Raw genomic sequence first — 27,984 nt, 5'->3', positions numbered from 1 at the left:
GACAATGTATGAAAATTATTTTTATTTTGGTACAGGCATTAATTGTGTACATCTCAGCACCCCCTATGGAAGAGAGGCTTCTTTAGACAGACAGTGACATGAGGGCACCATGATCATCATCACGGAAACGCAGAGGACAGTCCGACGATCTGAGGAAGAGAACAACACACCTCTCTGTGTATTTAGACTTTGATCATTTGTTCAACCTGGAAACATCACGTACACCAGAAGTCTAAGTGAGCATCCAACGACAGCAAGGTATCAAACGGCGTGACATTTTATTGTGGTTTCGGTTTCAGTGCAGACTTGGTCATTCCTTTTTCATTTTTTTTGTTTTGTTTGTTTTTTGTGGAGAGTTAAAAGGAGTCAACATTCTTACAACCATGCTCCTCTATATAAAGTGGCAATAATAAGCACAGTACATGCCAAAGCACAGCTGCCCGATACATGACTACTGAGTCAGTCTCTATTCAGGAAAGAGGAAAAAAAGAAGAAGAAAAAAAAAAAGGCCGGCTGACCACAGCCATGACGGCTAGCTCTAACTGGAGCAGCTGACGGTAAACCACATGTGCATTGAAAAAAGCACCAGTCAACATCATATCCTAGGCCAAAAAGTTACAAGATAAAAGAATGCAAAGGCATTAAGGGAAACGTAATTAATGGAGGCTCGTGATTGTGCTCGTTTATCAATAATCGTGTTATAATCCGTGCCAGGAGCTACTATAAAGGGCAGTAATAGTTCCCAGGCACAGAAAATATGAAGCACAACCATCACAATCTAAAAAAAATCCCATTATTTAATTCTATTTTTCTGACACTTAATTCAACTGGATTAGCACAAAGTAAAATATAGTCAACAGAAATGATGGCACCAGAAACGATTGGTCTTGAGAGAGGAATTGGAAAACGATATCAGCACTGACGAGAGTAGGATACAACCAAAACGTCTCACAAGTCTCACAACCGAACTCAAACTCAAGGAATTATTTCATCCAGACAGACATAAAGACGTCCTGCGCATGCCTAAGTCAGGACGCGTTTCCCCACAACTGAAAGAGAGGTCGTTACTATCTACCGAGGGGTTCCGATGGCGTCCGAAGGGGCAGGCAGTGAAACGGTTGACAACTCACAGATAAAAGGCGAACAAACTCAAGTAGGTACTGTACGTTCAAAACTAGCAAAGCGAGGACAGAGTCTGAGCGCAGCCGTATCGTGGCGCCGGATGCTCGGATTCTTCCACGCTTAAGTAAAAGTGGTCACGATTCTCCTCACTTCCTTGCGGTTTCCGCTCACCTCCATCCCCTCCCGATTCAACCTTTAAAAACTCACTCGCACACATACGTAAAAGCCCACCGCTTGCACACACTGGCATCAGTTTAAGTGTTTTCAATATGAAACAATTTACACACTGAAGTCAGATTCTAACAGTTAGGAGGCCCTGCCCAACCCCGGCTATATCGCTCTCTCTGTCTCTCTCCGAAGAACGAGAGAGAGATTAGGAAAGGAAGAGAGAGGAGGATGGAGGGAACATGCTCGACGCTCGAAGAGCGGCAGTATGGAGCCTTGTGATGTCAGCAGCTCTACTTCAGAACGAGGTGAAATCCATCAGTGGTGTCATCTGAGGAAGAGCAAAAGTCGGAGAGATGATGTGGAGAACGAGAAAAGCATTTTTAATTAAACTTTTTTTTTGGTGTCGTTTGAAAATGATTCACCTTGTATTGTGCTGATGATGAAACTGCTCTCGTCGGGGAAGTTATAAACCATCTGTGAGCGAAAAAAGATTATTAGGATATATTTAAGTTACTAAGGTCTTGTTCATGGTACAAAGTTCATCAGAACTTTTGTAAGTGATTCAATTATATTAATTTGTTCAAACAATGTAGTCAATATCATTATTGCTATAGCAATTAGTAATTACTTTTATATTAAAATATAATACAGTAGCTGACATTGGCTTCGTAAGAATGTATTTTTTTGTTATTAGCAAAAATAAAGAAAGAAATTGCAGCCTGTCTTAATAAATCCTATTATTTATATGATGTACACTACTGTTCAAAAGTCTGGGATCAGAAATTAATACTTTTATTCAGCGAGGACACATTAAATTGATCAAAAGTGACATTAAAAGCATTTATAATGTTACAAAAGATTTTATTTCAAATAAATGCTGCTCTTTTGAACTTAATATTCATCAAAGAATCTTGAAAAAAAAATGTTTTTCACAAAAATATTAAGCAGCACAACTGTTTTCAACATTGATAATAATCAGAAATGTTTCTTAAGCAGCAAATCATCATATTAGAATGATTTCTGAAGGATCATGTGACACTGAAGACTGGAGTAATGAAGCTGAAAATTCAACTTTGATCACAGGAATAAATGACATTTTAAAATAGAAAACAGTTATTTTAAATTGTAATAATATCTCACAATATCACACTTTTTACTTTATTTTTTTCAAATAAATGCAGCCATATATATATATATATATATATATATATATATATATATATATATATATATATATATATATATATATATATATATATATATATATTACTTTCTATTGGTTCATGCTGTTCCAACAATACATGATGTTACCATTCACAAGACAAATCAGTCACATGATGTTTCTCACTGATATGACCCACTTACTCATGGCAAATGATAACAGAACAAAAAAAAGTCCACAGTGAAGTGTGTTTTATCTGGGGCATGATGCAAAACATTATTCAAACGAGGAGACATGGTTGGCCAACTTATTAGCGCCACCTGATACCAGGAAGAGAGAAGAGATTGTTTCAGGCTGCTGTCAGAATCTCTGAAGCAGGTCAGTGTTTACCTGGTCACTGAGTAGTATGTGTATCCCTGTCGGCCCCTGTTTGTAGACTTGGTTGATGTGGACCAGCGGCAGCGCCAAGACACTGGAGATTTTCCTAGTAAGCTCACAAGCGGTCATCTCCTCAAGGTAAAGAGCATGGTAAACTAAACACAAACACAGACACGCTTTAAAACAATACCAATGATGACAGAGGATTGAACACTTCACAGGACAAAACCTAAATTATTATTACTGTGTAACAAGGACACTAAAATAAAGTGTTGCCCAATTTTACATCAGGCTGTGATGCTATGTGATACAACGGTAGTAAAAGTATTTTTCGAATTAACTGTGAATGTCTGCAGAATTCATACTTTTAGACTTACAGTAATTAGGTAACCTGATTATTTTCTTGGTAAATGAGTTTTGGTCTGACCACAGAGGTTAAACTGTGCTACATAAGTCTTATTAGCAGTGGCTGTAGAGAGAACGGTGTCGGATGTGAGTTGTGGTCTTGTTGCCGTCAAGCCACATTTATTTATATAGTACTTTATACAATACATCAGGGTTAGTTAACCCAAAAAAACGAAAATTCTGTCATTTATTACTCACCCTCATGTCGTTCCACACCTGTAAGACCTTCATTCATCTTCAGAACACAAATTAAGATATTTTTGATAAAATCCGATGGCTCAGTGACAGCAAGATAATTTACACTTTCAGATGCCCAGAAAGCTACTAAAAACATATTTAAAACAGTGCATGTGACTACAGTGGTTCAACCTTAATGCTTTACGAATCTTTTGTTTCGAATCAGTGGTTCGGAACGTGTATCAAACTGTGTATCAAGTCACGCCCCCCAGTGGTGAACCACTGAAATTTCCAAACACTTGACATAATGGAGCTTCTTTTACTGAAATCACGTGACTTTGGCAGTTTGATACGTGCTCCGAACCACTGATTCGAAACAAAAGATTCATAAAGCTTCATGAAGCAGTGTTTTGAAATCGCCCATCACTAGATACTGTTGAATAAAGTCGTTATTTTGTTTTTTTTGGTGCACAAAAAGTATTCTTGTCACTTCATAACATTAAGGTTGAACCACTGTAGTCACATGAACTTTTTAAATACGTCTTTAGTAGCTTTCTGGGCATTTGAAAGTGTAAATTATCTTGCTGTCACTGAGCCATTGGATTTTATCAAAAATATCTTAATTTGTGTTCTGAAGATGAACGAAGGTCTTACGGGTGTAGAATGACATGAGGGAGAGTAATAAATGACAGAATTTTCATTTTTGGGTGAACTAACCCTTTAAACATGATGTATTGTATGAAGTACTACATAAATAAATGACGAATATATTGTTTTTTCTCATTGTGGCTTTTACTGCATGTTTATCATTTAATAGTTTGGGTTTGGTAAGATTTTTTAAATGTTTATTCAATTCTTTTAAAGTCTCACCAGTTCACTGACTTGTGCTCATCATGCATTTATTGAACCAAAAATACAGTAAAACTGTAATACTGTGAAATCTTATTACAATTTAAAATAATTTTTAAAATGACATAAAATGTAATTTATTCCTGTGATCAAGCATCATTACTCCAGTCTTCAGTGTCACATGATCCTTCAGAAATCATTCTAATATGATGATTTGCTGCTCAAGAAGCATTTCTGATTATTATCAATGTTGAAAACAGTTGTGCTGCTCAATATTTTTGTGGAAACTGACTTTTTTCAGGATTCTTTAATGAATAGAAAGTTCAAAAGAACAGCATTTATTAGATTTAGATTTTTTTTTTGTAATTTAGTGCATGCTTGCTGAATAAAAAAAAAAAAAAAAATCCCCAAACTAGTTTGTCTCTCATGTCTGTCCAACAATTTTCAAATAGTTTAAGTACTGTAATATAATAGCCAAATGTGTAACACTTATGCTCAAATTCCTATGAATTCAGTAATCATTAGAATAAGGTTCATTAATGTTAATTAGTTTAACATTCCCAACTGTCATCAGTGTAATAAATGAATAAATAAATAAAGTGTCAGCTTATGGTTTTCACATCATGTGGTATATAGTGCATCAGGAAAAGGAAGTGAGCACATTTTGGTTCATCAATATTATTGATCAAGCAATTCTGTGTTGCTGAATGATGCTGCACTGCAAAACAACAGATGCTCTGTGATTCTGGCATGTTAGGAATGGATGTGTAAGTTTCCATGATTGATATTTACATACCAGGTATGGATGTGGGACTGCTGTGTTCGCCGTTTTTGCAGTGGCCCCGTTTCCCCAGCAGAGGGCTCTCGCTCTGAGACGCCTCCAGAGACACGTAGACTGTGAGTCTGGGACGCACCGCTCTGTACAGGAACATAAACACACACAATGTAAACAAAATTCTTCAGTTTACTCTTTCATAATTGTAAGAAAACACATCAATTATATTTAGCATCACTCTTTTTTTATCGTACCTTGATTTAAGTGCATTGTAGAGTCTGATTCCGTCGGCTGCTCCACAAATTTGGACTAAATCCTCACGAGTTAATTTCAGTAGATCAGAACCTAAGACGGGAAAACACTCATATTAAATCAATCAATCTCAATATTAACTACTTTCAGTATAATGTTGAGTGTCTGTTAAGGCTGAGTATAGACATTTCACTATAGTGATTCAATTCTGATTCAGAAACTCCCAATGCCACTAAATTCCAATTCTGATTCAGTTTGATTTCATATTTCTCTTGTAATGTCCACTTTGTTTACGTTTGGAAGAGATTCTGTCTGTTAATTATACAGGCAAGTGTTTCAGACTGATTCCATCTGGAAACTCATCTTTTTGAAGCATTCATTAAAAGATCCAGTTCATAAGAGTCATTTGTTTGTGAATCAGAATATTGTTGTACGTTTGTTTTTACGTACAGCTCATTTAAAATAAAAATTCAATTAAAAATCGATATCAGGATCACAAAAGGAGACCGATATTTTTACCCAGCCCTGGTGTAGTTTCATTTTTGCAACAAAAACTGTTCATGTGCATGTGTAAATACCTGAGAAATGGGTGAAAATACGACTGTATGAGTTGAATCTGTTCTTAAGGAGCCACTTCTGTGTGTCCTGTATAGAGGCTGTGGGACTCAGAGACTGCAAAAAAGTTCAAAGATTTAATTATTTTCATTTTAAAAGTGTAATTGCAAATTTAAGGTGCAATTTAATATGTAGTAATATGTAGTACTTTTTTTTAACAATTATGCACATCCATATCAGATTTAGAGCCAGATTTACTAACAGCTTGCACAAACCCTCATTTATCAGCTGCAGAACTATCCACTTCCATCTAGGGCTGCAACGATTAATCGCGATTAATCGTTTGCAAAATAAAAGTCTGTGTTTATGTAATATATGTGTGTGTTCTGTGTATAATAATTATGTATATATAAATACACACACATACAGGTATAAAGTTTAGAAATATATGCATGTATTATAAATATATATTACATATAAACATAAATATTTTATATATAAATATAACATTTTTTCTTAAATATATACATGAATGTGTGTGTATTTATATATACATAATTATTATACACAGAACACACACACATATATATTACGTAAACACAGACTTTTATTTTGCAAACGATTAATCGCGATTAATCGTTGCAGCCCTACTTCCATCAATGCTTTTATGGGATTGCGGTCTCATGTTAATTTGCCCTGTTTATTTAATCTTGCACAAAACCTTTAGCTACATCAGTAGCCTAATAAAAGCTGATTTAGCTCTGGTCAGATGCAACATAAAAAAGTGCATCTTTAAGGCAAAATAGTAAAAATATGATATACAAACATATGCTAACCTCCACAGACATGAGGCTACCAAGATCCCCTTGGTGGTTAGGTGAAGAGGACTCACTAAAAACAAAAAGTAAAAGCCTTAGACAATGCATAACCGTGGTTGATGGCATTTTGTAAAGGAAACACAGAGATGCTTCACCTGTCTGGTACTGTGCTGCTAGTGCTGTAGGTGTTTGTGCTGGAGGTGAAGGTCGGTGTAGCTGCTGTATTGGGGTTGACGTACGCATTATCTGGCCATGGAGAGCACTACAATGGGAGAAAGAGAGATATGAGAGAAGTCAAAAGTGCTCCTAAATAAAAATGTTAGTGTAGAGCTCTGATGTTAGACGACCTGGATAGGGCTGCCCCCAACAAAAGACTGGTGTTTGTTCATTTAAGCCATTAGTCGCATGTTTATAATATTAATGCATGTGTAATATTATATATTATATGTAACATTGAGCCTTTAAAATATCAATTCTGTGTCAGAAAAAAACCGAAAGGAGACATTTTAATAATGTATTAATAAACTACTGTTTTCTGAAGTTGAAGTTGACGATGCTGACTCTCATCTCTGCAATATAGTGGATGTGTTTATAGACACACGAACACTTGGATAGTGCACATTTATCTAGGTGGTGCATCTCAATCAGCTCCCTAGGTCGTGAATCAGTATATAATGTACACAAATTTCGGCACTGGTAAGTACAGTAGGGACCCTGGCTCAATCCACATTGGGATACTGATAGTGACATGACAATGTCCTTGTTAAGATTGCACCGGCTGATGGAGACCAGAAGTGATGAGGGAAACCGCCGAGTAAGATTTGAGGGTGATTTATTGGTGCCACACGGGGAAAGTCCCACAATAAATGTGCAATAAAAAGTAAAATAAACAAAAACTGTACAATATTTACAATGTATAACAAGATCAGCTAAATCCAAAAATCTCAAACACCACATACTACAAATAGCACTCCTCCCGTACCATTCTAAAGGCATGTATACTTCACATACACACACACATACCGGCCGTGGTAATGGAGTATTTTTTCTGCAATCAACCCAACTCATCAATTAACATTTGGTCGACTATTAGGGGGCAGCCCTAGACCCAGCACACAATGATCTACAAACAAATATGGACAAAGTTTTGGAGTCTAGCATGAGTGAACTGAACAGAGATGAGTGGGCGCTTACACTTCCTCTCTTGCTTTTGGCGATGGAATCTCCACAGTCTGCAGGAAGTGTCCGCTTGCTGGATTTCTTTAGCTCATGTTCCACAGCCTCCTCAATCACAGGCTCCAATCGAGTCTACGCAAACACACCCAAGTGAACACGTTAGTCAAACAGACACGCATGTATATCTGAATCAAGTTAAAAGAGCACAAAGGCTGCGTCCGAAATCGCATACTCTCTTTGCATACTTCACGACCGCTAACAAGTATGTTACGAGTGCGAGTAGTATGAATGTAATCCGGACGTCATTCTCATGTGACTTACCAGCGTCAGTTACGTCGCTTCACTGTCATTCACAAATCCTCTCCCGTTGCCTCATGGGATAGTAAAGTGTCCATTGTATGCACATTTCAGAAGAAGTAGGTCACCCGGGTATTATTTTGCCAACTCTTTTATGAGTACTGTGAATTCAGACATGCTTCTTTTGTGACATACTGTTTTTCGTCTACTATATAGCAGGGAAGTATGCGATTTCGGATGCAGCCGAAGTCTTTTTTAAAATTAAATACCTAAAAAAAAAACAGTTTGTGTTTTGGCATTTTTCCTACTGAAACAGGAAGTTCAGGAAAAGCACATTTAAGGGCTCGTCCCTTCTTTTTTTTTTTTACAACCAATTTATGCGTCACAGCCATGAACCGTGATTTGTTACTTGCTAGATACAGGTTATGTAAGTGGTATATATTCTTACTCTAAAAAGTTTCAATCCTATAGAAATGAATAGTATTTAAACTATGTTTAAAAAGATGTACTTTGACATTAGGGATGCCACAGTGAGGAAATTGTCACACCGCTAAATAAACCGGTATTACCGATAACACTGAGGGATTGGGGGGGTGGAGCTATTGTATATAATTTGCATGCATCAGTATAAGGGGATTTGAAATCGCTTTTGGATACGCATTCGCTTTCGAATTCGCGATTACACGTACTCTGGCGGTACTGACCGCATATTTTACAAGATAAGATATTTGTCAATGACGCTCAGGATCTGTTACGCACCAAATCCTCTGTCCATCGTCCTGTCAGTCATCTCTTCTTACTCTCATCGTGTGAAATCTGACTCCTGCTGCACTGTGCTGCGACTCTGCAGCTCGTGCTGTATATGGAGCAGAGATGCTTTCAGTTTATAATTGTAGTGTCGATTGAACTGAACTTTATGATTTTTATTTCTATTAAAAAGCAAAACGGCACTAGTGGCGATGGGCAAATAATGCAATCGGTGTACGAACACCATGTAACACTGACTACCGCAGCAAGCCTTTTTGACACAAGATGAAGACTCCAGTCAGTTTATTTTAGGCCTGAGATATTAAATTCGACATAAGGTGATTCCTGCCATATGCTGACTGTAACATGACCAGCTGAATACTTTTAACTTTATCTCAGCAACCCCTTATTATCAGACAGGTGAAACATCTATGAATAGGCTATTCGTACAATCAGTAGCCAACACTTTTTATGCGATTCTACATCCACACCAATAGGTGTCAGTGTAAAGATCAAGATCACTGTCGTATAATTGTGTAGGGAAACAAAAAAGCCAACAAAATGTTACTTAAATATTCTTGCCTCTGACAAAATAGTGGTATCATAAGAGGGCTGGTATTTCTCTTTCTCTTGCGCAGTCCGTTTCTCCATCTTCTCTCTGTCCGTTTTTTGTTTTCTGTCTGCTCCCTTTGGCTGTTTAAAGCAAGATATGAAACACTTTAGTGCATCCTGAAGACTTCAATGTCACATTAATGATTTAAAACAAGCTTTCTAACAACATAATCATTCAGTATAGTAAAAATAAGGGGGTATGAATTCAAACCTGAGGTCTGTAACCAAATATACATTTCCTTGTATTTGATGCATGCTTGCATGCATGTGACGTCACCTTAAAGACTTTGATCTGGCAGCTGGCAGAGTGCAGGTGCTCAGTATATTCTCCGCTTTCATTTTGTTTAAAGGTGTCGATCTGGATCCGGAACGGAACTCCTTTCTCTCCGCCGTGTTTCCGTGGGGTGAACTCTGTACTGATGCAATGAACCTTCAATGAGAGAAGGAAGGAAAGAAAGATAATTAATGTGGAGCACATGATCGCTTCCTGGAGCAGCTTTGAGATTATCCTTGGCATGCATTGCATTATTTCTGCACAGATCTGTTTTTAATCAACTTGAATGATATTCATATGTTTGAAACTTGATCAGACCCTTCCAAGGTCAAGAGATAATGTCAGCGGCCCAAATCAGACACTCTCCAACATGTCTGGGACATTAAGATCATCTCAAACATGCCTGACTCTGTTGGCACAACATCTGCGTAGCTCCTTTGAATGAGAGAGAGATTTCTGGCCAATGAGATTGTGCGCCAGGCATGCTCTATTCATTAGCTACACCAAACAGCTGTGGGTATCTTGACAGCGAGCACTAAAATTGACCTCAAACAATATGCACCAGTAAATGTCTAACTGTATATTTATGTGCTCACACTTAGTAATATTATACAGGTGCATCTTGCATAAGAAAGTCACGCAGACAGCGAATGGATATTATTCAACCAATAGCATTTAATGTCCAGAATATGACTGCAACATTACCAAATCAGTCTAGATATCAATGTCAGTTAAAATTTCACAATTCTGAATACTAATTTCCACCACCGCAAAAAAATAACACTGATATAGAATAATAATAAGTAATTTTTTGTTTAACTTGTGGTATTGTTTTTTGATTAATACTATAATTAGGGCTGTCGATTTATAATTTTTAACGCATTTAACGCACTTGCCCCGCCCCAGTTGATATGATGCAGGGCAACAACTCAATATGTGAAGGAGCCTATAAAATGCAGTCAAAAAATTCTCTAAAATTCAAGATATTGGGGTAAAAATGCCCGTTGAGTTTTTGTCTCATATTAGATCATATGAGTTAAGAAATATCACACGAGTAACGAGTGCAATATTACACAAGTGCTGTTTTTGTCCCAAATATAATGAGTGCAAACGCGATAGCATTTTATACAACCGTTCAGTAAATAATAAGTTAATATTGTGTTATTTTAGACTCAATATTGTCTGTTTTGTCCAATTTTGCCAACGAAACCGAACGAACCGAGTGAAACCAATGATTCAGAGGACCATTCATAAGACTTCTTGGACTTGAAGCAGCGCTACACAGATCGCAAACAGAGCCATCTGATCTCTACTTTGCTGTCATACACTGATCATTCTGTGTAGCGCCGCTTCAAGTCCAACAAACCTGAACCATTTACTTCACTTCTGAATGAATCAGCCGTTTGAATGAATGACTTAATCATTAAGACATTTACCGCCACCTACTGGCAGTTTTAGTTTATTATTTAGAGTGTAATTTTATTTAAAAATTAATTTCATATTTCCATATTAATTAAAAAAAATTAAAGGTATAGTTCACCCAAAAATGAAATTTCAGTCATCATTTACTCAACCTCATGGTCCAAAAGTTCATGTGTAATAACAATGTTGAAATAAAATATTTCTTTCTGAAGCTACTTTTGTAAGGTCTATTTGATGCTTTACACAATAATGACTTAAATCTACTGAGGTTAATTTCTCAGCCAAAATCGATGTGCAATTAAATTGTGATTAATGAGATTCAATTTACAAGTCCTAAAATGTGTCCAACTGGCTGTAAAATAGGGTTGTTTTCAGCTGTTGATTTCCTTGTTGATTATCTACAGGTCTATGCAGAAAAATATTATGTACAATGTTGCAAGTTGCAACAAGCAAGATATAAATCATTTTGTCCTCTGCCTCAAAGTATTGGGTAACGACATTTCAAACTGAAACACTGTAATGTTTCTTTAAAGTCACCATAATTGATTTTTATGGTGACTTTAAAGAAACAATTCTTGTTTTTTTTGTGTTTTTTTTATGGAATATTGCAGTATTTATTATAAATGATTTATCCATGCACATATTTTTTTTTAAATTATTTGCCCTCATTTAATCAAAATAATCTTCTCTTCTCTGATGACATGTTTACTGGCGCGAGGGCGGGGCAAGCTGTCACTCAAATGACATCCACCAATAGCAAACCACAACCATCCAACAATGCAATCAATAGAGTGCTGCAGGGATGATGTCAAAACCCGGAAGGTGAATGGTTCCCTAAAGATTTTCCCATGGGGTTTTATAATTTATGAGTAAAATAACGTCTGTGGTAAACATAAGTTGACGATACTTGAACGTTTTGCTCTAAAGCGTAAATTACACACCCATATCAAAAATGAGAATTTTGAAGCTGTTATTTTTAAGTGACTAGATTAGAACGTTTAAGGAGTGAGTGTGTGCAGTTTACGCTGTAGAACAAAACGTTCAAGTATCATCAACTTATGTTGACAACATTCCTTATTTTACTCATAAATTGAAAACCCCCCCATTATAAAACCTCATAGGAAAATCTTGAGGGAACCAGTGGCGAACTAATCTTCTGGATTTTGATGTCATCCCAGCAGCACTCTATAGAGTACCCCAGGGATGACGTGTTTTTGTAGGCCAACCCGGAAGTTATCTGCGCACGGGTTCCCTCGATCGAAAGCCTATGCATTTTTCCCATAGACTTTTGGAAAATCGTAGAAAATAAGCTCTGTGTTTAACAAAGGGTTATGACACTTACACGTTTTGTCTGTCAAGATAATCTTTACAAGTTAACACAACATTTATAGATTTTGAAGCCTAAATAAAGTCCGTCAGATATAAAAGGCTAACAGTAGGCTATAAACGGACTACAGCACACCAGCAAACTTCCTCAAACTTTATTTAAAAAACAACTTTATTTAAAAACATGCTCGCTGATTATGATCTGTGCTGTTATGAATACTTTTCCACTTTTTCATGAGAAATGCTGTCCAAATGTCCTGTTTGTCATGATGACGTCTCAAAGTGCCCGCCAAAGGAAGTAGTCCTTTGTCCTAGCTAATTTGTTAGCAACCGCCGATTTTAAGACACAGTAAAAGTTTTAAAAAAAAAAATCACAAGCGGGTTATAACTGGTGTGTTTTATGTCATAGATCAAAACGTGAAAGTATTTAGAGGCTTTGTTAACCACAGACCTTATTTCAGGCGATTTAGCAAAAACCCATAGACTTGACGGCGTTGGAACCGGAAGTCCTAAAATGCTAACTCGCTTCCGGGTTTTGCCTACAAAAATGCGCCATCCCTGAGGCACTCTATTCCCCACAGACAAAATCAAGTCCCTCCCTACATTTTTTATTGTTCAAGAAGCCATTTAAAGGGGCTCTGTGTAGGAATGACACCCAGTGTTCAAAATAGGTACTGCAGTCCAAATTCAAAATATTGTTTGGCCCGCCCCCTCGTTCAAAGACGCGGGTTGCCAGCTTTTACAGCATATGGTTGCCGGCAACAATAGGGAGCGCAATTGACAATGAAAGCTGAGGAGACTTAAACACTGTAAGCTGATGAGTTGATTTATCTGTTTTGATATGCTGTTGTTCATAGAGATATTTAGATGGATTCAGAGGCTTTTTAGTAGAGATGCACATTGTGTTATTTTGCATTGGTTACCTTAATTTCTGTAGTCTTTATTGCAAATAATTCTTACCATTAAAGTTATAAAACGTATTCAGTCAAGAGCAGAACGTGATTTTCTTTGTCTTTTGTTCTTTGATTAACATGACAGACAGCAGCAGGAATATTGGACTGCTGTCCCTTTAAGAGTCAACGGACCCAATACTGTTACACATGACATGGGTTCACTTTCTTAGCTATTTAACGATTCAAAACTGACTGTGTTTATCTGTATACTCGCCAAGATTGCCTGTGCCGCTGGTTTTGACATACTTTTGTATGTATTTGACAGTTTAAGCGCAGGAAGGCGCTTATTTTTGGTACTTGTGACTCTGTTTGATTTCTGTCTCTGTTTGAGACCGAGCTTGGCTTGTTCGCTTCACTAATATAGATCAGTGGTGCGCGCGCTTTTGGTGTGAGCGCGAAACCTGTGGAAATGACTAAAATTATGCACAATACAAGCATTACTTAACCGGAGCGAATGAGACGAGAGAGAGAGAGAGAGGAGGCACCCGCGCGGGTGTGTCTCACTTCACCGTGACAGAGAAGAGAGCGAGAACGCGCAGCTGACGTTTTTGCCTGACTCTCTGACCCAGTTTGTTTGCTGGTTTCCATGGCTGCAATATGCGGTGTTTTCCGCCAACTGGCAACTTGTGATGCTGAAATACTATTGGATAAACTGCAGCACACGGTTTCACAGAGACCAAAACAAAAACAGACATTCTGACACGGAACGCACATTTTCAAAGTAGAATATCTGGCTGTAGCATTGTGTTTCTGAGAAACAAGTAGGTGAACTTAGCATGTTTCCTAAATATCTGCAAACATATTATGGTATTTTTATGCTTTATTAAAGTAAAAATCTTACATGGAGCCCCTTTAAGTTGGATACGAGTCATAATAGGGAAGAAAAGACTATCGTTTAAACTACCACAACATGACAGCGCGTTTGTGGTTTGATCTTAAATTCGGGGCAAAGGAGAAATTTTGCGAGTGCTTTTACGTACCTGAACAAACACAGATGCTCGCTTGGAAAGATCCCACAGGAACTCTGCGGCGTTTAGCTGTGACGCGTGTGTGTGGGGCTCGGTGATGCCAACTGACATGGGGATATCTGTAACAGACACAAGACGCACAGTAAAAACTCGCTCTCCCGAGGCTTTATGTTGCTTTGAAACGCTTATCCTGATGAAACAAAAAGAAAAAAAGATTGAACAAAATGATGGAAGCAAACTAATGTAATCACACAACAAGCTCTCACCGATGTCGAGGAGGCGGTCGCCAGGCCGATTCCATTTCCAACCCTCCAGCTGCTGATGCTCCATGTACTGAAGCCTTCGGTCATGGAAAACCACCCTAACTAAACTCTATAATTCACCCCAAACCAAACACACACAAACACAAAACCATCAGGACAAGCAGCACTCTTAAAGAGCCATACACCACACCAGTCCTTCCTGCACCGCTGAAGCTACGGCACCACGGCAAAACACTGTAGACTGATTTTGATGTTATAAGATGTAAAAACGTCCATTGCATCTTCACATGCTGCACTCAAAAACAAACATACACCAAGACTTGTGGTTGATTCAGTGAAGGATTCCTCAGACTGATTCAAAACAGTAATTTGTGATGTGATTCATTAAAAGAACTGACTCTAAGAGTCATTTGTTCATGAATCAGACTTGCTGTATGCTTGTTTATGTAGGAGGCAAGCAAAGGCAACGCAAGAGAAATATTGTCTATTTACTGTTCAAAATTTGGGCTGAGTAAGATTTCTGTTTTGAAAGAAAATATTTTAATTAGAATTAATGCATTAAAGGGTTAGTTCGCACAAAAATGAAAGTTTATGGGTTTGGAAAGACATGAGGGTGAGTAATTAATGACAGAATTTTACATTTTTGGGTGAACTAACTCTTAATTAATTGCATAAATTGTTGACAGTAATGTTACAAAATATTTCTATTTCCAATAAATGCTGTTCTTTTGAACTTTCAACATTGATAATAATCATAATAAATTATTTCTGAAGGATCATGTGACACTGACGACTGGAGTAATGATGCTGAAAATTCAGCTTTGATCACAGGAATAAATGACATTTTAGAAAACAGTTACTTTAAATATTAATAATATTTCACAAAATTACTGTTTTTCATCAAAAAATGCAGCCTTGGTGAGTAGAAGAGACAAGAGTGTATTTTTTTCCTATTCCCATTTTACTTAATTGGTTAGCCATTTTTAATTATCATATTTACAGATAAATGACATCCAACAATGCCATGACACAACTGTGCCAGTGAACAACACTGTTCACAAGTGGAGTATTGTAATGTGTTGCTTCCATAAACGTTTTTTTTAATGCAATATTAGTCTCAAAACGCAGCCATTCACTTTCAGAGATTTGTGATCAACCATTTAGCTATTATAAACAGAAATAATATCAAACATTTATGAATAATAAAAAAAAACACATAAATCTAAAAATAATCAACATCATATTGGTCATAAACATATTGGTTAATTTTTACTTGCATTATTCAGCAAAACACTTTTTTTTTCTAACCAAATTCAATTGAGACTGCAAACTCTCAACCTGAGATAATGTTGCTGTCTGGAAGAATGTTCGTAATTTTTATTTTTTTCTCCATAAATCATTACTAATGAACACCCTTTACATCAGTCTGTGGGTTTAGCAAATATTTAACCAATGAAAAGTATTAAAAAGAACTTGAGACTAAAGTATATCCATTGGATCCTCAAACTGTCAGTCAAACCTCATAACTCCACCTACCTCTATAGTGAATTAAGTGCCACACACATTTTGGAGCATCTTTGCTTGTTTGCAATGCAATTATGCAAGGGTAAATTAAAAAAAAAACTGGTTGACTAAATAAACAGTATTTTCTTTACTCTAGAAACACTATATATACAGTATAAGGTTGATGTTTCATGTATCTGAGGAGCGGAGAAGAGTGTCTAGCATTTGTCGTCAAGTCACAGCCAATACTGTCTTAAAGGAATAGTTCACCCAAAAATGAAAATTTGATGTTTATCTGCTTACCCCCAGCGCATCCAAGATGTAGGTGACTTTCTTCAGAAGAACACAAATTATGATTTTTAACTCCAACCGTTGCCGTCTGTCAGTCAAATAATGGGAGTGAATGGGAACACAATCTGTAAGAGTCAAAAAAAAACATGCACAGACAAATCCAAATTATACCCTGCGGCTCGTTCAGCACTCGCTTAGTGAGGTCTGATTGCGCTCTGACAACGGCAGTAATGTCTAGCACTCATTGAAGTATAAGCGCGAGACATCACTGCCGTTGTCAGAGCGCGATCAGACCTCACTAAGCGAATGCTGAACGCAGTTGGACATAGTGGTGTATTAGAGGTAAAAAATTATATAAATACTGTTCGGTTTCTCGCACAAACCGATCGTTTCGTGTCTTAGGACATCAATGTGCCGTCACGAGCCGCAGGGTTTAATTTGGATTTGTCTGTGCATGTTTTATTTACTCTTATAGTAGAAGTTCCCATCCACTAGCATTATTTGACTGACAGACGGCAGCGGTTGGAGTTAAAAATCATCATTTGTGTTCTACTGAAGAAACAAAGTCACCTACATCATGGATGCGCTGGGGGTAAGCAGATAAACATCAAATTTTCATTTTTGGGTGAACTATCCCTTTAAACAGCCTGTGTGAAGCACTTCATCTTTTATAACATGAAATTATGGTTAAATGACAGAAAAAAACTGAGTGCCCACATAGCTATGATAAACTTCATAACCTGTAAGATGAAGAAAATGTAATGCTAATGTCATTCTAATGATGGCCAAAACACGCATGTCTGACATCTGCTGGTCAAAAACCTTGTAACTCCATTTGAGCTTGATTTTGGTGAAATGTTAATAATACGTAATGTTAATACGTGCAAGTGTCTGAACATGTATAAAGCCACAATATTAACTTAAGATTGTTTATTCAAAAAATACAATGCTTTTTTCATTTCCTGAAAAGCAGCGGTTTTGGACATATAAGGCCTCCGCCCAACAGCGATAATCTATTTAACCACAGCGCTGTAGATTCACTGGTGCAGGAGACGCCACACCACACAAAACCACAAGCACACTGCACTGGCAGAGCTCAATCTCTCACCTTCACAGTTTTGTTGTTGAGTTCGGGCATCTCCCCTATTTTCCTGTTATCAAGCAATCGGATCTCATAAGACTGGCCTACATGGGAGGAGAAAGTGCGTTATGGAAGACCTTCTCTGTGTGTTCTTGTCTAGAAACGTCAGGTCCTGAAAACCATACCTTGGTTTAGGTAGGTGAGCGTCTCCTCGTGCAGTTTCACAGCAGGGGAGGTGGCGGCACACAGCACATACTGAAACGGAGGATTCTTGGTGTCAGACTCCACAGGGACGCTAACATCTTCCTGCTTAAAGATGGGCAGAGCCAACACATCACTGAGAAACAAAGACAGACACACAGAGAAACAGAAGTTATGAAACGGTGAATTATATCGGTTAGGACCACAGAACCTCTCTAGTCAGCATGGTTGTCATGGAAACAGGTATATGGGGAGCCCCCCCACCTGTTTTCACCTATAGACACTTTAAAAACCACACTGACACACATGATCGCTGAACCACAAACAGAGCAAATGTTCTCATCAGACTACTGGGAAAATGAAAGTAAAAAAGGGAGGTCACAAATCTATGGATTTACAAACATATATTAATACAGCACTGTTCAAATGTTTGGGTTTTAAAAAAAAATGAATACCTGTATTCAGCAAGTACGCATTAATTATGACAAGTAAAGACATGTATAACAAAATATTCCTATTTCAAATAAATGCAGTTTCTATTCATCAAAGAATCACAGTTTCCACAAAAATATTAACTGTTTTCAACATTGATAATAAATAATAAGCTTATTAGAATGATTTCTGAAGGATCATGTGACTCTGAAGACTGGAGTAAGGATGCTGAAAGTTAAAATTACATGTTAAAATATAGTAAACAGTTGTTTTAAACGGTAATAATATTTCAAGATACTGCTGTTTTTACTGTATTTTTGATTAAATAAACGCAGCCTTGGAGAGCGAAAGAGACTTCAAAAAATCTTCCCGACCACAAACTGGGTAAAAAAAAAATTAAAGTGTCCCTATTACGCCATTTTTAAAAGTTCCTAATTTTGTTTTGGAGTCTTCTACAATAGGTTTACATGGATCCAAGGTCAAAAACACTTTCATTTTCTGCATAATGTACATTGCAATAGGGCTGTGAAACGATTAATCGCGATTAATCGTTTACAAAATAAAAGTTTGAGTTTGCATAATATATGTGGGTGTACTGTGTAATTATTGTGTATATATAAATACACACAAAATGTATATATTTAAGAGAAATATGTTATTTATGTACAAAATATTTTTATTTATATATAATAAAAATTATATAAAAATATAAATAAATACATATACTTGTAAATATTTCTCAAATATATACATGAATGTGTTTGTATTTATATGTACATAATAATTACACACAGTACACCCACATATATTAGGCAAACTCAAACTTTTATTTTGTATGCGATTAATCGTTTGACAGCCCTACATTGCAAATCACCTCATTTCTCAGAGTCTGAAAATGGTTTGTTCGAAGATTCAGTCTTTCTAAACCCCTCCTTTTTGAGAGCCTGCTCTGCTCTGATTGGTCAGATGGCCGAGCCTGTTGTAATTGGTCAACAACTTACAGCGTGAGTAAGAAACGAAACGCCTATTGCTGTATCTGAATTTCAGCTCCGGAGGGTTCCTCAGCACTTGATGCACAGTGAAACGATATCAACAGGAACATTAGCGTTGGTTTTCCGTATCAATTCCAGCCTGAGTCCAACTCCTCATCCACTGGAAGTGCATCAAAGTGGACTTGCAGCACAGAAATCAGCGTCTTCTCAACATGCCGACAACACGAACCAAACTCTTCTTCCAGTGGACAACAACTACAGTGTTTGAGGGCGGGTCAAAGTAGACGTTGTTCATGAGCAGCCAATGAATACAATAGGCTGGCATTATGCAAATTTGTTAGTTACATTGTTACATGGGTATGTAACAGGAATTGAGAATTGTATCGCTGATGACTCATTTTGTCAGTTCAGAATCGATTCTTTCTTTTAGGAGAAAATAACTTTATTTGTCGTGCACTTTGATCTTTAAAACTTTGCATTCACAAACAGTTAAATTACACACTGCATGAAAGGAAATATTCGAAGCAGCATAACTGGGGCACTTTAACAATAAACAGTTATTTTACACAAAAATTAGAGGGTAAATAAATTCTGCCATGACTCCAGGCTTAAGACTTCTCTCTCACACTCACACATGTACGGGCGGTATCAGGCCGGTGCAGCGACATCTAAAGACGCTGAGTCAGTTAGCTGGCAGCATGCTTGACATGACGTGACGTTTGTAACCGTGCGGCCCGCAGGATCCCTCCTGCCCACCAATCTGCAAGTGTTTTCTGAAATATGAGCAGCTAGACTGTAACATTCCGTTCCACAGCTGCTCATTCCACACGATCGCAAGTTAATCAGCATCTCACAACCTCATTCACCTCAACACAAAACATCACATTAGTGGCCTGTCGCAGCACTGGCTTACAGATACTGTGAGAAAATGATAAGCATATCTTCCATGATATCTGGATATTGAACCCTGTTCATTGAAAACAGCCTGCAAATGCAGGAGATGATGAAATCATGACTGCAAGTAACATTCCTGTCCATATTTCCTAAAATTTCAATGGCTTATGCCATCAAAAGTAATATAAATGGCAGCTGACATGAAAATTGTCACAACCTGCAGTGTAATATGCTATAGTTCATTTACAGAATTAGTTCACTTCAGAACTCAAAGTTCCTGATAATTTACTCACTCCCATGTCATCCAAGATGTTCATGTCTTTCTTTCTTCAGTCAAAAAGAAATTAAGGTTTTTGAGGAAAACAATTCCAGGATTTTCCTCCATATAGTGGACTTCAATGGGCACCAAACGGTTGAAGGTCCAAATTACAGTTTCAGTGCAGCTTCAAAGGGCTTTACATGAGGAATAAGGGTCTTATCTAGTGAAATGATCTGTCATTTTCTAAAAAAAAAAAAAAAAAAATTAAATTTATATACTTTTTAACCACAAATACCCATCTTATATGGAGTCAAATTAATGCCTTAAAGTTTTGCACAAAAATAAAGTTTTGCAAAACAAAACAAAAAGAATTGAGCAATAAAAATAAAATGTTTTGCAAACAAAAATAAAGAATTGCTGTAATCCTATTTTATCTTTGCCACATATTTTTCATGCTCAAACCTACTAAATCATTTGCAATGCTCATTTTATTGCTCATTTCAAGTGTGCGATCACGATACCGGTTTTCCTTTGTGCTGCACTTTTCTGCACGGTTCTCTTTATGGCACTGGTTTGACGTGGGGGTGGAGTCAAGAAACGGGGGCACGCCCCCACGAAACACGCCATCGACAGGAGATGCAGATCGCAACAGAACAGATCAAGCATAGAGACAGAGCGCATTTATTATAATCTGAAAACCACGCCCACCGGGGGGAAAAACAATCCAACCGTCTCCATTGACTTTGTATTGCGTGAGGCTGCCTTCTTGTCTTTTCTGACTCATTACAAAAAAACAGAACAATGCCTAAAAGCTGCTGTGTGACAAGGTGCACAACTAACAAGCTAAAAAACCCAGAAATAAGTTTTTATAAGCTGTCGACCCCAAAAAAATGAATGTTTAAGGACACAAAAGTGGATACAGGCAGTAAGACAGAGAGCAACGGGTCATATTACAATAAGAAATGCATTGGAGGGGGTCGTAATCGGCGACAACATATGCTAAACAAACCAACAAAAACAAACCATTCATTATTTTTAACCATGTCAAAGAATTATTTCACCTGTCGCCGATTACGTTCCCCTCCAATGCATTTCTGTTTGTTTGTTTGCAAAATTTATTTTTTTCTGCTCAATACTTTATTTTTCCTTTGCAATTCTTTATTTTTTGTTTGAAAAACATTTTTTTATTGCTCAATTCTTTTTTTTGTTTTGCAAAATTTTATTTTTGTGCAAAACTTTAAGGCATTAATTTGACTCAAACTTACACTAGCCCTGTGATGCGCCACGCATTACATAATCACGTTGGAAAGCTCACGCGTGACGTAGGCAGAAGTACCGAGCAAGTGTATACAAAGCAAACGTGCAAAGATTAAGTCAAACATCCTCTACAAAAAAAAAAAAGGTAAAACAACGATGTCGGACGATTTTGAAGTTGGAGGAAAAAATGAGATCTTTTCGAGTTTTTCGCCCTGCCGTGGTACTTCTGCCTACGGCACGCGTGACCTTTCCAACGTGATTATGTAATGCGTGGCGCATCGCAGAGCAGTGCAAGACGAGCATTTGTAGTTAAAAACTGTATCTTTTTTTTCTAAGAAAATTACCGATTTGCTAGATAAGATTCTTATTCCTCGTCTGGGATCATGTAGAGCTCTTTGAAGCTGCACTGAAACTGACATGTGGACCTTCAACCTGTTGGTCCCTGTTGAAGTCCACTATATGGAGAAAAATCCTGGAATGTTTTCCTCAAAAACCTTCATTTCTTTTTGGCTGAAGAAAAAAAGACAAACATCTTGGATGACATGGGGGTGAGTAAATTATCAGGAAATTTTAATGCTGAAGTGAACTAATCCTTTAAAATGTCTGAAAATTAATAAATAGCAGCCACTTTCCCTTATACTATTCCCTTTTCATGTAGGCTTTAACCTAAAAGTCTGTGGACAGGTTGTGCCTCAACTACCCATAAACACTGGTCTGGTCGACGACCCTAATGCCAATAGAGCACAGTGTCAACTGCAAATCTGCAGTGGTGCTGGAAGAGCAGCAAGAAACTTGATATCACAGGGGGAGAGCATGTGAACAGCCTTCTTCCTCCAGTCTCACACTACAGCACTCCCACCAACACCCAACAAAACCTCCACAGAATGTGAACTCAGCCACTGACGCTACCGTCTCGCACAGAGGATTTCAGACACTTGCACATGCACACTTGCAGAACAACAGAGCGCTCCAGGGAAAACGCTGATGTTGCTCTTTCCACCACAACCTCCAGAAGGCCGCCACATCCCAGAGAAACTGTTCCATGGAACCTGACCTCAGGCGCATAATGTGTATTCCTATCACACAGTGACCGTTTTTCAAACTCCTCAGGGCCGAATGGGAATAGCTAGTGATTTGGAAAAGCTACAGTTTAAATATGCTGCAAAATGATCATTAATATGCCAATGAAGCTGATGTATGCAGGGGGACTGTGGTTTGCCTCTTCCAAAGCTGTGGATGCTGAAGCACTGTATTTTTTTCATATATATTTTTTGAGTTTGACAGTAAAAGTGAACCATTTTTTAAGCAGTGTTCCGGAAGAAATTTTCACAATATTTTTATTTTTCCTATAGAGAATTTAAAAAAAAAGTCTTATAAAAGGCACAAACCAAACCAACCAGCAACAAGGTGAATCACAATCTTTGATTTGAAGCAGAAAAATACTAGAAAATCTGTGCACCTAACAGCTTTAACAAAGGAAAGAAAGATCTAAAATCCCATGAAGCAATGCAAACGACAAATGTAATTAAAAACAATGGATATATGGATATATATATATATATATATATATATATATATATATATATATTAGGGCTGGACGATTATGGCCTAAAATCAAAACCTTGATTAATTGAACATTTTACCTCGATTACGATTAATGAACGATTATTTTATTTCTGATTTTTTTTTTTTTTTTTTGCCCTCATAGTTCACTGACAAGGTTTGCACTGTAAATAGCCTATGATTGACTATTAAGGTGGGATATTTTTTTTCCTGTTGAAAGAGTGATCTGACATCAACAGCTCACTATCAGCAGTTATTTTATCTATGGTTTGTAACATTTCTTACAGGTTTTTGCTCGTTGTAAATCAGATAAAGATAAATTAGCACAGTACCAGTAGTGATTGCGTGTGTGATTTAGTCATACCGTCTCTCTATTAATTGTGAAGCTGTGGGTTGTAAATAGTTCCTTCAAAAGTAGAAAAAATAGATGCTATAACTTTTGAGTTTCTAAGCTATTTTAGTGATAAATCACAGGACAGCGCTGACAACAAGTTTCTGCGTTCCTCTGTGTGTGCGCGATCTTCACATTTTGCGCAGCTGTTTGTATGAGTGTTCGTGCCACATGCAGCTGCGCGAGCGCGGCATAGATATTTGTATATATCACAGACTGCGAGCGCGGTAGCTCAATATAATAATACACATCCGACCGTCTAATCGCTTGAATGTCCAAACCATAAAACAAATACAACTGACAAAGTTTAGTGAAGACGCAAGACGCAAAGCTCACCGGCTCGCGCGCCATCACTATGTGTTGAACGGCGTTCACCTCCGTGTTTTGCTTTTATGCCACTGACTGGACGGGGCGGAGTCACGTGGCTACACACGCAGTTATGTTTTTAAGGGGGAAGGTATTAACAGGATTAAAAAACCGAAATAACCGATATGGGAAAATTACCTCGGTTAGAGGTTCTGAATTTCGGTTTCGATTACTTTTCGATTAATCGTCCAGCCCTTTTATATATATATATATATATATATAAACAAAAAGTTTTTTTTAACAAATTATTGATACAAATATGTAACCTCCAGTGCTCTTCAGTCTTTTTTTTTTTACGGAAAAAGTTTGTTTCTTTTTCTTTTTTTTTTAGAATTTATTTCATCGGAATGGTATGAAACTTGGTGAAGGTTTTGGCACTTGCTTTGTGAACACACACACACACACACACACACACACAAAAAAAAAATCATGGACATGATTCAAAAAGGTTAAATGATCCTGAAAAAAAGTCACTGTGGTGCTCTTCGCAGTCAAAAATGATGAATTTCATCCAGTGTAAACTTTTGGTACTGCGGCCAAACAAAATCTTACTGAAAGCTCATTTTTTGAGATATCAAGCTCAAATTTGTTTAGATTTCTGGCTTTGACTTTTCTTGCAGTTTTACAGTAAAATGTGTTTTTGAAAATATATATTTCATATAAAAATTGAAAATGGTATTTTTGTGCATTTTTCATAATAAATGTAAAGTTCTGTAAGTTTTTAAAACTTTTTTTCCCTTCAGCGATAATTTGCCAAGTATCGTCTTTAAAAAGAGACCAAAGTTAAGTCTGTGCTCTAAAGCATTCAGAATTTATGACAGTTTAAGTTGGAAATTTCATTTTCAGGTCCATGCGCAAAAAGTGAATAAATGGATTATAACTACAGCATAAAATACATAAAATGCCCTAAAAATACAAAATTAATTAAAAATACAAAAATAAAAAAATTATCAAACTAAAATATAGTACATTCATTTCATTTAAATAAAAAACAAGAATTTTGGTCATTTTTGACATGCGAAGAGCACCAGAGGGTTACGTACATCATTTGCAGAGATTCATGGGAGTGGGCGGATTTGCTTGTTTTGATTTGATTGGTGACAATTTCTTTGCAGAATCATGGGTAATGTAGTTTTTCACCAGGAATTCTTGCTGTTAAATACAATTATATTAAAAAGTTGAAATAATGGGTGCTGATGGCTTCAACAAAAGCATATACCACAGCCTCGTAGCTCACGTCTGTCTTTAATGCTTTATAAGTTGTCATTCAAAATCAATTCCCCTTTGGAGAAAATTTGTGGGATTTTTACTTCCGGAACCCAACTGTCACACACTATAGACCTTATTCGCCAGAGAAACAAGCACACAGCCATCTTTAGAACTTTGTTTTTGCGGTAACTCCGAATATTTCTATGGCATCGCTGCCGAAGAGTAATTAGCTCACACCATTTTCAACTAAAAATTTTGGCCATTCATTTAAAGCTGATTTATACTTCTGCCTCGAAACAACGGCCGTAGCTACATTGTAGGCTGAGTGTAGCACACGTAGCCTACTTCGCAGCCTGACATGGACCTCTCCAAAAATGTAAAAACACGTCAATTCTACGCAGACCGCAAGCGCTGTGATTGGTCTTCTAGAATCCCTCCCTCAGGTAAAAAAAAAAAAAAAAAGATGCAGAAATAGAAAATAAAACCAACGCGTAGTATACGCCGTAGAGTCCAAATTTAAACCAATTTCACGTTTCATCAGTTAGTTTCTTATCTCGGAACTGAATTCAAAGAACACCCTGTTCCAGGAAGTAACACTTACTTCAAAAGCGCTTGTGTTTTACCTCAGGTAAAAAAGAAAAATCAAAGTAGAAGTATAAATGAAAACCTGACGCGTAGCATATGGCGTAGTCTGCGGCGTAGGTCCGATGCAGAAGTATAAATCAGCCTTTACACAACAACGACATTTTGCGGGCCTGAAATCGCAGTGTTTTGAAAACGGTATCAAAATGCAAGTTTTTGAAAACGATACCATTATTGTCACCATGTAAACAACAAAAACGTGAATGTGAAAATGGTGGCGTTTCAGTCTATAGGCACGTAGTATTTCTTTACAAAGTGACATCGCCATCTACTGGTCTGGCATGAATAATACAACGTTTTTAATTGTTTTCGCGGATCCGTATGAACGGGGATCATTTTGACAACGTTGTCGTCTGTACACGACAAACACAAACGTAACATATACACGTAATATAGATAAAACGTGTCCTTAGAATAGCGATTTAATGACCACAAACCGAACATTATCACCATAATGATTTTCTTCGAACAGGTTTCCTGAACCACTCCCCCCTGCGCCATCGGTCAATAAAACAAATAATCCAGCCCCCAGACTCATGCCATTGGTTAGGCCAGTGTTGTTGCTGGTATTGAGCCACAATGTTTACATTTTTCGAAGAAAATGTACTGTTCAACTGTTGAATGACTCGCCTTACTCAACTGGCATATGAATATTCGATCCAAGGAAATATTACACACTTCCTTATTTTAAAAGGCACATAGCAAAACATGCAGACAGAGACAAACTATCTCCAGGATATGACGTATGATCCTAAATACTGAATCGACTGTTTTAGAGTATCCCTAACAGTTCAATGACGTCATCATAGACGGTTTGCTTCTATGCAGTATCATATGACGTAATGGAGTTCAACGTTCGCCTCAATTTCTTCAACTAAAAACGTTTTAACGTTTAAACCAATTTCACGTTTCATCAGTTAGTTTCGTATCTCGGAACTGAATTCAAAGAACACCCTGTTCCAGGAAGTAGCACTTACTTCAAAAGCGCTTGTTGTCGTTTCGGCATAACCACGTTATGGCTGTTCAGAGGATATTTATTAATACTCTACAAGCAGTTTAAAACTATTATCAAGCCTAGTTAGCGCTCAAGATGGTCAGACAGCATTAAAATGCAACTCGTTGTCTATTGTTTTGAGCTAGCTATTGCTACTCTCATATATATATATAAAGACATAATTCACCCACCAGACGACAAAAACAATCTCAAGAATCGTTAATTAATGAATAAGGGTGAATTTTTGAACCTCAAACCGGTTGGAATCCCGAGGTTCGCAATGTAAACATTGAGAGCGAGACAGCTAGCCAACTAACGTTAGCTCGCCGTCTTAGGTGCATCGCCCCCGGCTTAAAGACTCTTGGAAAGCTGCTCTAACCTCATGCTGTACGCGCCAGCCCCGAGCTCCTGCCCGATGCCCGACAAACTGGCATCGAAGTCGTGAACGAGCCCGGACTCGATGGTCGCATCGTCCATCTTCAGCACCCACGCCATGGCGCCCAGATCCTTCTCCTCCGACTCTAACCGGAGCGCCGCCAGCTTCTCCTCGTACAGACAGCACCTGCGCGGAGCTCGCGTTGCCGCAGTTAGTCCTACTAGAGTCGGTTCGGTGGCCACCCGCGGAAGGCTAGCTGTTGAAAGCAGGGCAAACGGCTCTAGCCCGGACTGCCGTGTACCTCGCCATTGCTTCAGTTTCACAGTACCAGAGGCGAGAAATAACAGTCTCGGGATGAGCTGAGGCGTCGCGAAGTCAACTCAACCCGTATGATCCGTTTCCAACTCCCGTATGTTATCCCGTATGCATCAGAACATCATATCTGTATGCGATCTTCCATTATATAAAAGCAGGGTGGGAGGACGCTGTTGACTGTCACCGCATTCACACGCAATGTCCGCTCGAGTAACTGGGCTGGTAGAGCTCGCGCGCGCTCATCTAATCCTAAACGCAGCACGATGTCTTCACGCTCGCTGTCCTCCGAAAGCGTTCCCCTAATTTCATCGTGCTGACCCGCCTTGATCTTTCGGAAGACGCCAAAGATCACAACACATCGACGCGGCCCTCCGTCTGCCACCATTCAAACGCGAGATCGCTTCAGCCGCAGCAGGGATCCGGGACTGGAATCTGACAGCCAATCACATTGCTCTGCGAGACGCGATCAGCCAATCGGCTTCCGAGGATCTGTCGTCATCGTCTCCCTGGCTCAAACCG

General features: G+C 37.9%; 1 protein-coding gene across 2 annotated transcripts; it reads right to left on the bottom strand.

Moving 5' to 3' along the window:
- Positions 1-7: 7 nt before the first annotated feature.
- Positions 8-27,945, bottom strand: ubp1 (upstream binding protein 1). 2 transcript variants are annotated; one of them, XM_048201704.1, is made up of 16 exons: positions 27,154-27,945; positions 17,760-17,911; positions 17,602-17,678; positions 14,703-14,808; positions 14,449-14,555; positions 9,705-9,923; positions 9,464-9,574; positions 7,856-7,969; positions 6,817-6,923; positions 6,680-6,734; positions 5,867-5,960; positions 5,291-5,381; positions 5,058-5,179; positions 2,843-2,985; positions 1,713-1,764; positions 8-1,618 (listed from the first exon to the last, which is right to left on the bottom strand). In XM_048201704.1, exons 1-16 carry the CDS (start codon positions 27,267-27,269, stop codon positions 1,581-1,583), a joined length of 1,704 nt encoding a protein of 567 aa, XP_048057661.1. In that variant the 5' UTR covers positions 27,270-27,945; the 3' UTR covers positions 8-1,580. The 2 variants fall into 2 exon arrangements, with proteins under 2 accessions (XP_048057661.1, XP_048057662.1); XM_048201705.1 differs by having other exon boundaries at positions 9,771-9,923; positions 27,154-27,909.
- Between the last annotated feature and the right edge of the window lie 39 nt (positions 27,946-27,984).

This window comes from Megalobrama amblycephala, linkage group LG9, assembly GCF_018812025.1.
Source record: "Megalobrama amblycephala isolate DHTTF-2021 linkage group LG9, ASM1881202v1, whole genome shotgun sequence".
NCBI lineage: Eukaryota > Metazoa > Chordata > Actinopteri > Cypriniformes > Xenocyprididae > Megalobrama > Megalobrama amblycephala.
This window is presented reverse-complemented; position numbering and strand designations above follow the sequence as displayed.